Source organism: Acinonyx jubatus, chromosome C1 (assembly GCF_027475565.1).
Source record: "Acinonyx jubatus isolate Ajub_Pintada_27869175 chromosome C1, VMU_Ajub_asm_v1.0, whole genome shotgun sequence".
NCBI classification, from domain to species: Eukaryota; Metazoa; Chordata; class Mammalia; order Carnivora; family Felidae; genus Acinonyx; species Acinonyx jubatus.
In genome coordinates this window covers 103,911,311-103,923,467 of record NC_069381.1, presented here as the reverse complement: position 1 = coordinate 103,923,467, position 12,157 = coordinate 103,911,311, and the positions used below count along the sequence as shown (strand labels likewise).

The following is a 12,157-nucleotide window of genomic DNA, read 5'->3' as shown; positions in this document are numbered from 1 at the left end:
CAAAGCCTGGTTTTTTTGTTTCTTTTTTTGTTTCTGTTTATCAGTCTTTGATAGATCTTCAATGGGAATCCAGTTTGGGAGGTGGGTTTCCAAGTCCCTGCTTTGGACAGATGCAATTTGGGGGTTGTGCTCCCTTAACATAAGACTTTGCAGGCGGGAGAGGGCAGCACGATCAGATGGTTCTTTGCTACTTCTGACCATTTCTGACCTCGTTCTGGCTCCTGTTTCTGTTTCTTTGCCTGAAATTTCCTGGGGAAGAGAGAATAATGGGGGGAAGAGGGGACCTTGAGGGGAGGGGCTTATTGCTTACTGCAGCACTGGAGTGTCAAACAGGATCCCTGTTGCATATGCAAGTGCACATCAAAGGCACCTCCAACTTCAAGACCTCCTCCCAGCCCATGTCCTGCTCCACCCAAACTCTAATCAGGGCACACAAACAACAGCGAGGTTTGCCAAAAGAATTCAAGAATCAGTGAGATGTTCTGGCCAGGGTACTGGAAGGATGAATAGGGCAGAAACCATCAAAGAGATGTCTATACCCAGGACAGAGCTAGGGGACCCACATATAGACCTCACTTTGAGATGAAGAAATTAAGGGACTTGAAAGAAACTTCAAATTCTAGCCTCCACAAGAAGCTGGAGCATGTGGTGTTCAGTGAAGGGTTATCTTATTTGGAGCCCAGCTGGTTTCCTGCAGGCCCAGCCAAACATGGGGATCTCATATCCTTGAATGTCTGTGGTGGGGCAGGGAGGGCAGGGAGGTCTCAAAGGTCTTCAGCCCTGCACAGGGCTAGTAGGGCAGACTGGCAGTCCCCTTTCACTGCATCCTGTAGACAAGAGAGTCAAGTGTTAGAAAGACCCCACTGCCACCATGGCCCAGGCACTCTGTTTCCTCCCTTGTGCTGGCCCACAACTATCTGATGTCAAGATTTCTGTACTAAATTAACCAAAGACTCATGAGTTCTCCAAGGGCGTAAATACACTCTGCCGTGTGCAGTGAGGGCAGAGTGGCAGTGAGGGGCGAAGCTTTGAGGCTCCAGGTCAAGAACTAGCCAAGTCTCACCTGGAGAGAAGAGTAGAGGGACTTCCCAAATTTCTTTTTGAACTCAGCTCTGATGCTTAGAAGGTCAGTCTCACTTCGAGAGATAAGGATGCGCATCAGGACTTGGTAATTGGGCCCCATGTCCTGGTAGAGAGTGAAACAGAATGGAGAGAGGTTGGTAGTAAGATTCTCACAGAGCAGAGACTGGACGGCAAGGTAAATTACTCTAGAAAGGGGAAGCAAGGTGTGAGTGCAGGGAAAAGAGATGTGTGCATTATCTAGGAGCAAAATTTGTCTCTTTGTCCATCCTCGTGGAAGATGATGCAGCAGGAAAGAGGAGTCTCTGGGAGCAGTTGGGGTAGGTGTTGTTCTGGCCGTGTACCCACCGTTCCTGGCCAGGCCTCTAGCTTAGAGTCTCATTCCTCAAGAGTTCAGTGGTGAGCAGCCCCAAAGGCACGGACAAAAAAAAAAAAAAAAAAAAATCAGAAGCTGCAGGGGAGCGGGGCCGGGGAGAAGGTCCTGAGCCGCCAGGACTCCCAGGAGCAGGGCCTGACCACACAGGTCCCGGATTCCTCGTTCCTTAGTTTCAGCACCAGATTGAAATGGTTTCTCATTCGATTCGCGTGCAGCATTTTCTTCTCCATCTGTGCAACTGGATTGCTGTGGTTTCCTGGTGGCATAAAGCTTTTCGCAGCGTTTTACACCCTTGGAAGTATTGGTGCATTAGCTGGTACGTGCTTTATTTATTAAAAAAAATTTTTTTTAATGTTTATTTATTTTTGAGAGACAGAGACAGAGTGTAGTGGGGGAGGGCAGAGAGAGAGGGAGACACAGAATCTGAAGCAGGCTCCAGGCTCTGAGCTGTCAGCATAGAGCCCGATGTGGGGCTTGAACTCACAAGCCATGAGATGGTGACCTGAGCTAAAGTCAGACACTTAACCAACTGAGCCACCCAGGCACCCAACCCCCCTTTTTTTTCTAATTTTTTCCCAATATTTTTTTTTTAAACTTTAAATGTGAAAGTTTTTACTTTAAGCTAAAAATTGCTTATTATATGTAATAAGTATTTGTATTTTATGTAACAAAATACATATAAAGTAATAAAATCCATATAATTGTATTATATGTGCTATTATATGTAATAAAAAATAACATATAAATCTTTATAATTTTGAAATAAACCCAGACTTGGAAAAATGAAAAATATAAAAATATAAAAAAGATAGGAAAGACTTGCTACCTATAAAGACTTACAGCATGAAAACCAGGAACTTTATAACTTCCAATTTAGTGAATGTCCAAGGAGCATATACCCAGCCTATCCCCAAACTGAATTGATGGGGTTCTGATAGGGAGCAGGGTCATGTGCCTTCCGGTTTGAATCCTGACCTCCCAGGGCCACCTCACATCCTCATCTGTATCTACCAGTTTCTCCTGGTTGGACCCCTGGGGTTCAGCATCACTCTCTTCCTCCTAAACCTGTACCAAGCCTCCTGCCTTTTGGTTAAAGAAGGTAATGGAGGATTCTGTTTAGAAATAACAGAGGTACAATACAGTATCAAATTGAATTATAACTGATTATAATAAATGTGTAACCATGACAGATTTCTAAATAAAAAATGTGCACTGGTGCGGTCACTATTTCCTATGAGCCCCTTTCCCAGAGTTTCCTGTTGCTTGACTCATAAGACCCTTCCCAGAACTGCCTGACACCCATACTTATGGCATCAACACAGATCATAAGTTCCCATGAAAAAAATAGAAAGGAAAATGAGGAAGTAACAACAGGATGCCATATTTCATCTGGACTCATGATCTCATTGTCAGTGTGCCTAGTAGCTACTTTATCTTAAATTTCATATATCACCAATTTTGTATTATGATAAAGGATTGTGTTTTTTCTTTTCTTTTTAATGTTGATTTATTTATTTTTGAGAGACAGAGCAGGAGCAGGGGAGGGGCAGAGAGAGGGAACACAGAATCGGAAGCAGGATCCAGACTCCCATCTGTCAGCACAGAGCCCAACGGTGGGCTTGAGCCCACAAAACATGAGATCATCACCTGAGCTGAAGTCAGACGCTTAACCGACTGAGCCACCAAGGTGCCTGCCCCCTCTCTAGGATCTTTTAATGAAAATTCATTGTATGGTTCATATTGGTCCAAATTTTCCTGAATCAGCCTTCACTGAAGGTCACTTCTCTGAATAAATATTTGTCACAATCTATGTTTTCACATATTTCTCATAAGAGAATAAGATAGAAGCATCTGATTGAGTTTTTCCTTTTTAAAAAAAGTTTTCAGGGCACCTGGGTGGCTCAGTCGGTTAGGCATCTGACTTCAGCACAGGTCATGATCTCACGATTCGTGGGTTTGAGCCCCGCATCAAGCTCCATGCTGACAGTGCAGAGCTTGCTTGGGATTCTCTCTCTCCCTCTCTCTGCCCCTCCCCGACTTGTACTTTCTCTATCAAAATAAATAAATAAACTTAAAATTAAAAAAAAAATAAAAAATAAAAAAGTTTTCAGAAAAACAGGCCTATATTATTTTTTGACTTCTACTTCTAAGGGTCAACCTGGCATTTACATCCAAGAGTATGGGTCCTATAGTCTAAATACATTACAATCATTTACTGCTAGGATTCAAATTTGTTTTTATAACAAGAATTTAGACAGATAACCACAACTCTTCAAATCGGTCTTAGTGTTGGCTCAATACAATAGTACAGACTTCATGGGATAAATACAATGGAAATCTCCATTGATGATAAAATAAGGGCATATACGTACTGTCTTTTGAATAGCTGTCAATAAGGCATGATGGTTTCTCAAACAGTCCTCATGAAGCTATGCCATCTACCAAAATGATAACTGCTTTTATCTTCTTAAGAATTGGGGTGAGTTTTTTTATTTATAGGTTTCAGGGGACATTTATACTAATAGGAGACCTAGCTCAGTGAGTAGAATGATTGGATTCTGTTTATTAAATTACTCAAACCAACATCACCAACTTAAGTGTGGATAATATGGAACAAAGTCCGACCAGAGTGGAAAAGGTGGTCCTGGATGCTAAGAACTCTTATGGTATAGCTTATAGTATAGACCAACACCTATGGTATAGACTATGATTTGACACATGGCAGTTAAATGTCCTCTGGGACCATTGTGTGTGTGCATGTGTGTTTAATTGTGTTTAAATTCCAGTAGAGTTAACATACAGTGTTATGTGTTAACATATGTGTTTTGTAGGAAGCCTGTATGATTTATTAGCTGTGTGAGCTTGGGCAAAGAACTTAGCCTCTCTGTACCTCAATTTTTTCATCTATAAAACAGGGATGGAATGTGGCCATGAAGATTAATTGAAATGTGTGTCACAAGCTCAGCATAGGCTCTGGGACACAATGAGCACCCAAGAAATGCTGGCTCTTGTCACCATTCTTGCTAGCATTATCACCATCATTATTCTGGCCACCACTGAAATTGGACAAGATGCTGTCTTATAGAGCAAATTTATATCTATGTTTGGCCATCTAACACCCAATTAGGCCAAAATTTTAGCCTTAGTGCTCTTTTGCTTCGACTAATTTAGCTCTAACCACAGCTCAATCCTCTGCTATTGACAAGACAGTTAGTAAACCTAGGAAAAGAGAGCGGCTTTATGATTATAAAACAAATATGAGATTGTTACATTAGCAAAAGCGTGAAACTTCCTCTCTGTTGCCCAGAAGTTGTCCTCCCTGCCACCCCACCCCGGTTTTTGTTCTAAAGGGAGGGAAAAGAAGTGTCCGTCTCACCTGGAGGGCTTGATGGAGTTTATCAGCAAAGTACAGCGGTGTGTTCTTGATCACGGAGACTGCAAGCAAGGAGAGAACAGTGGGGAGATGGCTCCCCATGCCAGGTGAGCACCCTACCCCACATGTCCTGAGCAGGTCCTACCTAGGCTGAGCAGAGCCGCCTGGTCATCTCCGTGGAAAATGTTCTGGATGGTCTTCTCTAGCTCGTGCCCACTGCACCGCTGGTACTGATCGAACACTTGTGGTGTGTGTGGGAAGTAGTCAGAAAGATAAATGAGAGCAGGGGGTGATTATCACAGAGAAGGATGAGCCCTCCCCACCTTCCTCAGCCAAAGCTCATCATTAGAGTAAGCTGGGAGGACCAGACGTCCCGTGTGTACCTCGGACAAGGTGTTCAGGATTTCTCTGCGTGAATATTATGACCCATGTGCCCTCTGTGCCGGGCCCTTCAGCCTGCTTTAATGCCTGGGAGGGAGGAGTAAATCAGGATCCTTGTTTGGGGGCTGGGGAGCCACGGTTGTGATGTTTCCAGAATCCATCATCATGATGATGGGAACAGGATTCAGAGTAGAAATGCTTATTTGAAAGTGTAAAGTAGTTGCTTTTATTTATGGTTAAAACAAGCAAACAAAAAGGAATAGAGCTAAGACAGAGGCTCTGCCCTGACAGCTCAGTTCCCCAATTTGGGGAAATCCTGGCACTCAAGGAATTCAATGATCTACAAGGAAAGGTGTGAGGAGGGTTCCCCCACCCAAATGCCCAAGAGAATGGTCATCCGTGAGGGGCTCACTTCCTGGGAGTTCAGGAGTCAGAGGCTAAAAGAGTGAAAAGGCTTCAGATGGTTACTACCCAACAGGTCATGTCCTCACATGTCACTAAGGACTCCTTCCCCCAGGCAAGGAGAGGTCTGCAGGACAAGTGGGTACATAGGTCACTGGCTCTAGGATATGGTGGGGGAGGGTGTCTTACATGCGTGGCTGTGCAGACTCCTCACCCCTGCTCACCTGGACATCGTCCTCCACCAGGTTGTAGTCAATGATTCCAGAATAGCTCTCACGGGCCCCCTATGAGAAACTCTCTCAGGAGGACTCTTTGAGGGGTAGCTTTTTATCTCCAGGCAAACTGACCCCAGCCTGTTCTCCTCCCAAAGCCTTCTCTCCTTAATTATACCATTGCAATGCTCCCCACCCCACCCCAGCCCCTTCCCTGGCAGTATAACTCCCTCCTCTGCAGGCCAGTCCCCCTCACCTTAGCCAGGGCCAGGAGCAGGTCCCGCAAGATGCCACTGGTCTCAGATTTGATGTCCTTCTCCACCTCCAACTGGAAATCTGGGGTAGGGTCAGGAGCTCTCTGAATCCTCCCAATTTTTTCCAGTGTAGATATTCTGTCAAATGCCCAACCCACTGTGCCTACTGCCAGCCCCTGCTTGGGGTAGCTTGATGGCCGGTAGTTCCCAGGATGTAAGGCAGAAGCACCATCGTGGGTACCCTGAAAACATCCCTAAACTGTGAGTAACCCATGCCCTACTTAGTGGAGTAGCCTTATCTCCAGGAGCCAACCTGCCCTGGGCAGGAGGTGTCTGTGATTCAAGTAGTAGCCAGGTAGTCAAGGGGGATAGGGAAACCTACATTATGAGGCCAGATGGCTAGGGCCCGGTCCTCTCACTGGCGGCACAGAGAAGTGATCCGGGAGGAAAGATGTGAAGATGTGAAAGACAAAAGAGAAGGGGAAAAGAAAGAAGCAAGAAGTGAAAGAGGTAAGAGAGGGATTAAGACAGGACAAGAATGGACATCAAAGGAAAATTGGGGAAAGCAAGAAAAAGGGGGGGGCTTGCTAAGATGGTGAGAAAAGGCCAGTCAGCAATTAGTGGGTGAGCCATGTGGCAGCCAAGCAAGGGCCTGAGGGGTAACACTCATGACTTAGGGAGAAGTACCCCCCCCCACCTCAGCTGTAGCAAGGTTCCATTCAGTCTGGGATGTGATATGATGGCAGAATCAGGAAGGGGTTGAGAAGATGACATGGGCACCCTTGGGGCTGTCATAGCGCCCAACATTGTCATTACCTTGGGATCCGCCCTGGGGCCCCAGACTAAGATGGTTAATCACTGCTTCTCTTTCTTTAATGATCACATCTGGCTCTTACCCTGGGGAGACTGAGAGCCGGTAAGGGTGGGTGGGGGGAGAGACCCCAAGGGAAAAGCTCTGAGGCAGACAGGTTCCAAGAGGGCTCACCTAAGCTGTCACCCACCCCACCCCCACTCCATGTTCCTTACGTGCTCTTACTATGTTTGTAGACTGTCAGGCACTCTTGCAGCTGGGGTGGGCTTCGGGTAGCAAGAATTTCCACAGCCACATCCTCAGTGGAACCTGGGTTCTGTGGGAAATTGGGAGGCCACTCTGAGACTGGGCCATGTCAGCAGTATGGCAGAGAGCAGAGGATGACCCCTTGTCCTTCTAAGGGTCAATATGGGTTGTTTAAAGGGGGCCTCTGCCAAGTGGACACCTCTGGAGTGGGCAAAGGCCAGGCAGTGAACCCTTTCCTCCCTTCAATGGTGTCCTCATTTCCTAGAAACCCAGAGAGCCTCTTCCGGTACCTTCAGAGCTGTCCTCAATTCCTGGGCATCGAAATGGGCTGCAGGCTGCAGCAAAGCCATCACCATCCTCTCGAGGTTGCCAGAGAGTGCTGCCTGCAAGGACTTCACCAGGTCCTGTGATAAATGGCCCCATGGCAGAGGAGAAGATATGAGGGGGAGGTCCCTGAGGCGCGGGGGATATTTGGAATATCTGGCTGGCTTTTATCTAAGGCCAGAAGCACCAGCCACCCCCCCTCCAGCTGGTACTGCTGCACCCCAAGATTTCGGGGGGGGCCTCTCACCCCAGTCCACTGCTCCTGGGAAGTCAGTGGCCTCACCTGTTGGGTGCACTCCTGGAAGGCTTGAGAGATGAGCTGTCTTTGTTCCCTACTCCGATTGGTCAGCACGCCCACAATGGCGCTGCGGTCCACACCTGAACAGAGGTGAGGGCTAGGCCATCAGCTGGTCACAACCCAGCTGAGTCTTTGGTGGGGGGGGGGGGGGGAATCCCCTTCCTCCTCACGCTGGAAGCCTCCAGAGGAGGAGAGATGGAAATCTAGGAAAGGGCCATGAAAGACAGGGGCAGGGGCTGCGTCACCCCAACTTCCATTTGGCCTCGAGAAGATGCGAATAAGATGCCAAAATGGCATGTGAACCTGGCCCCGAATTAAGTGTAGGTGGCCTGGTGTGCTGGGGGAGAGATGGCTCTGGGGATCACAGACTTGGATTAGAGTCCCGGCCCGGCCCTGCCTTCGTGAGCTGTGTGACCTCGGGCCAGCCCCTTTGTCTCACTGTTTCTTCATCTGTAAAATGGAAATAAGCCTTACCTCATGGCAGTGTCCTGAGAATAGGAACCACACACCCACCACGGTACTTGACGGACAAGAATTAAGGCATTCCACAAACGTTTATTGAACAACATCACTTCCTCCTTCCTGGCTCCTTCTTGGTCTGCAGACTGGTTCCTGTAGGGAAGAGCCCCAGGTGCAGAGGGAGAAGGGCTCACCTTGGCTTGCAATTGCCCTCAGCAGCCTCTGCACATCCTTGTCCACGCTGAAGCTCAAGAATGTCCTGAGGGTGCCCAGGGTCCCCCACGCTGCAGTCTATAAGAGCACGAGGGGTGAGGGGTTGGGGGGAGCATCGCAGGTCTGTGCACGCTTACCCCAGGGCCTTAACCCAGCCCTTGGCAGGGTCTCAGAGCCTGCTCTCCCTTTTCCTGTCCCCCATCCTCTCATCGCCCTGCAGTTGATACACCAACAATGATTCCAACCATTACAGCCCCTACCTTGTTGGCAAGGCCCAGGTGGCTGAGGATCTCCTGGGTCAGGGATGGTCTTGTCTTCCCACTGGTCACAGACATGGTGTCACTGGCTATGCCAGGGAGGGAAATGGGAGCCAACTGAGGAGAGCCTCCTGGCCCTTTGGGCCTCTTTATGACCCCCAGACCCCGGGGCTCACCTCCCATGCTTTCTTTCCCCTTTTGCAGAAAAAGAGAGTATCGACTTGCTTGGCAGCTTTGAGAGCACAAGTGGAAGGGTAGGAGGGGAGCCCCCTTCTTTCCCAGCTCTCACCCCTCCTTCAGGAAGCAAGGACTGGTCAGGAATGCTGCTGGAGCTAGCCCTCAACAAACCCTCCCTGACTCCATGGCTCCCAAACTTTGGACTCAGGTGCATGACCCCCTTCTGAGAGCCACATCCTTTCCTTCCCGTAGACTGGCTAGGTGTTCCTGGGGTGGCGCAGGGGAGGTGAGGCAAGGTGGTAGGTTTAAGTATGTGGGGTGGGAGATAACAACTCCTAAAACACCTCCTACCTTCAGCCCCAACCCACAAGTCAGCCCCTGTTCCCTGCCCCCCAGGCTACCTGCCTGCCACCGGCCTTTCACCTTTGGCCTTTCACCCTTGGCGTCTCTGGCAGGGATCTTTAGGTAAGCAGGTGCACTCTCTGAGCTGATGTATATATGTGTTCTTGCGGGCACTTGGGTGCCTAGACAAGGGAGGAAGCACCCACACTAGAAAAGGAAAACTCCTTTCTCCCTCTCCCATGGGATCATCCAGATTTCCCCACCTCCTTCAACACGAAGGCCCAGGTTCCGGTGCTTACCCAGAGGTGCTGGAGGCGAGGTGGCAGTCGTCACAGCCTGGCGGCTGCCTGTGTGGACACCAGCTTCTGTGTGGCCTGCTAGAGGAGAAGGGGCGTGTCAGCCCAGGCCGGGCAGCCAGTCAGATGACCTCCCTGGCAGCCCAGCTCAGCTGTCGCCTCTAGCTCTGGCCCCTCCCAAATGTGGGAGAGGACCAAGCTGTACCTGGTCCCCCGTGTAAACCCCTCCCCACAGAGCATCTTTCCTCCCAGGGGCTCCGGCCTCAGCCCACGGAGGCCTGCTCAGCCTCTCAGCCTCTCAGCAGTTGAGAAGACACAAGAGGCCTTGTGCCTTGCTCTCCCTGTGGGGCCAAGAGGGACCGTAAAAACCTAGTCTCTAAATCCAGCTTCTGACCTGGCTCTGCCTCTGGCTCCAGCTCTCTGGGGGGACAAGTCAGACAGGCTCTAGGCTGATTTTGAGGCTGATAGAGAAAAACCTGTTGGGGCACATACCAGCAGGGCACCCCAGCCTGCACCCCAGAGGGGTTCCTAACCCCCAAAGTCCCTGACTACTACTGCCTTATCAGAGCCAGCCAGCCTGACTGGGAAGGGCCAGGGGACTGTTTATGTCTGTGGGGAAGGAAGAACACAGGTATTAGAGGGTGGGGAACAGATCAGCAGAGTCAAGAGAGAAAAATGCAAAGGGTGTTCCCTGTGGACAAGAGCATCATACTCCCAAAAGGCAACAGGGAGATGGGAGAGGCTCCCTGGGTCCCTGTGTCTTAGATTGCTTCTGTTGCCTTTTGGCTGCCAGAGATGGTAAGTGATGCAACCCCGGCAGCTGGGGTCAAAGTCGTCACTGCAGGGAACAGCAGGTAAACAGCCTTGGGGAGCCTGGGGGACTCCTGAGCAGGCAGTCACTGGAAACTAACTCCCAGTCAGCTCCCTGGGGTCTATCTAGGAGCTGTTTCCTTCCTGCCTCCCTAGATAGGTCAAGCAGGGGCTGGGCACATTAAAAACATTTTTAAAAATGGGAATATTGGGAGAAGTGTATGGAGGGGACATCCTAGACATCTGAGAATAGGCTTACAGGGAGGATTAAATTAGGTAATATGTGTGATGTCATTTGGCAGAGAAAAATGCCTTGTAAAACAAGGCTGCCAGACTTACTAAAAATACAGGATACCCAGTTAAATTAGAATTTCAGGTAAACAACAAATAATTTGTTGGTATTAAGTCTGACCCAACTGTTTCATGGGAGATATTTATGTCAACAAATTATTTGTGGTTTATCTGAAATTGTGATTTAACTGAGCATTCTGTAATTCCTTGGAAACCTGGAAAATTGGACTCAGTTTCAGCATGGTGATTATAAGCAAAGGTCCTGGAGTCAGACTTCTTAGATGATTTTTTTTTTTTTTGACGTTTGTTCATTTTCTTTTTTATTTTATTTTATTTTATTTATTTTTTATTTTATTATTACTATTTTTTAAATTTTAACTTGTTTTATTACATTTGTTCATTTTCAAGAGACAGAGAGAGTGAGAGGGGAAGGGGCAGAGAGAGGGAGACACAGAATCCAAAGCAGGCTCCAGGATCTGAGCGGTCAGCACAGAGCGCAATGGGAGTGAGGCACGGGGCTCCAAGCTACAAACAGTGAGATCATGACCTGAGCCGAAATCTGATACTCAACCGACTGAGCCACTGAGACGCCCCAAGACAGACTTCTTAGACTAGAATTCCAGTCTGCTGTGTGACCTGGGCAATTATTTCAACCCTTCTGTGCTTGGTTTCCTCATTGTTGAAACAAGAGGTAATAATAGTGTTTATATTATAAGCTATTGTGAGAATTAAATAAATACATGTAGAGCACTTTAGAAGAGGGCTGCTGCACAAAGCAGTAGGTACACATGTCAAAATGTTAACCAATACATAACAATAAATATTGAGGGGCGCCTGGGTGGCTCAGTCGGTTGAGTGTCCGACTTCGGCTCAGGTCATGATCTCACAGCTCGTGGGTTCGACCCCCACCTCACGCTCTGTGCTCAGAGCCTGGAGCCTGCTTCAGATTCTGTGTCGCCCTTTCTCTCTGCCCCTCCCCTGCTCACACTCTGTGCCTCTCTCTCTCTCAAAAAAAATAAACATTTAAAAAAACAATAAATATTGCTATAATGTTATTTTATAATGGTAACTGTTTTTGTTAACTTGTCTCCCTTAGGAGTCCAGTCTTGGCTCTCTGCTGCAACTTCTATCTTGCCAATCTTCAATCTGGCCACAGGAGGGCATTAGAAGCCACCGGGAGCCGGGAGCCCCCTAGTGGCCACTAGAGGTCTCCAAGGCACTGGCTCCGCCCACAGATCTCCAGGGGCTCCGTTTGCTCACTTGTTGGGAAGTGGAGTCTCTGGAGGACACCAGGTTCCTAGGTGGACTTGGTGGGCAGGCAGGATCAAAAGAAGAGCCTCCAGCAGACACCGGCACCCCCCCACCCCCACCCCTGCACACCCTGAGACCTCAAGACACTTGCAGGAGACTTCCTAGTCTGGGTTACCGCCATACAGTGGCTTTGCAGCTCTGGTCCCATGTCTTTGACCTTCTCTACCCTTCTCTGCCCATGTGTCTCTTCTGGGCACATGTTCCAAGTAGGCTTAGAGGAAGATGAAGGGAGAGAGAGGGCTTT

At 48.5% G+C, this 12,157-nt stretch overlaps 1 protein-coding gene across 5 annotated transcripts; it reads right to left on the bottom strand.

Annotated features, from left to right (window-relative positions):
- Positions 1–448: 448 nt before the first annotated feature.
- Positions 449–10,066, bottom strand: ANXA9 (annexin A9). 5 transcript variants are annotated; one of them, XM_015078043.3, is made up of 15 exons: positions 9,896–10,066; positions 9,505–9,582; positions 9,265–9,387; positions 8,690–8,775; positions 8,411–8,507; positions 7,743–7,837; positions 7,426–7,539; positions 7,115–7,205; positions 6,081–6,160; positions 5,837–5,896; positions 5,213–5,297; positions 4,975–5,070; positions 4,833–4,891; positions 1,064–1,186; positions 449–827 (listed from the first exon to the last, which is right to left on the bottom strand). In XM_015078043.3, exons 4-15 carry the CDS (start codon positions 8,762–8,764, stop codon positions 765–767), a joined length of 1,038 nt encoding a protein of 345 aa, XP_014933529.1. In that variant the 5' UTR covers positions 8,765–8,775; positions 9,265–9,387; positions 9,505–9,582; positions 9,896–10,066; the 3' UTR covers positions 449–764. The 5 variants fall into 5 exon arrangements, with proteins under 5 accessions (XP_014933529.1, XP_053070756.1, XP_026912041.1 ...); XM_053214781.1 differs by having other exon boundaries at positions 8,690–8,771; XM_027056240.2 differs by having other exon boundaries at positions 9,287–9,387.
- Between the last annotated feature and the right edge of the window lie 2,091 nt (positions 10,067–12,157).

Coding starts and splice junctions, on each gene's coding strand:
- ANXA9 (XM_015078043.3), bottom strand. CDS start 8,764: ATGTCTGTGACCAGTGGGAAGACAAGACCATCCCTGACCCAGGAGATC. Junction 8,508..8,689: donor ACCTGGGCCTTGCCAACAAG/GTAGGGGCTGTA, acceptor GTGCTCTTATAG/ACTGCAGCGTGGGGGACCCT. Junction 4,892..4,974: donor GGCGGCTCTGCTCAGCCTAG/GTAGGACCTGCT, acceptor CCTTGCTTGCAG/TCTCCGTGATCAAGAACACA.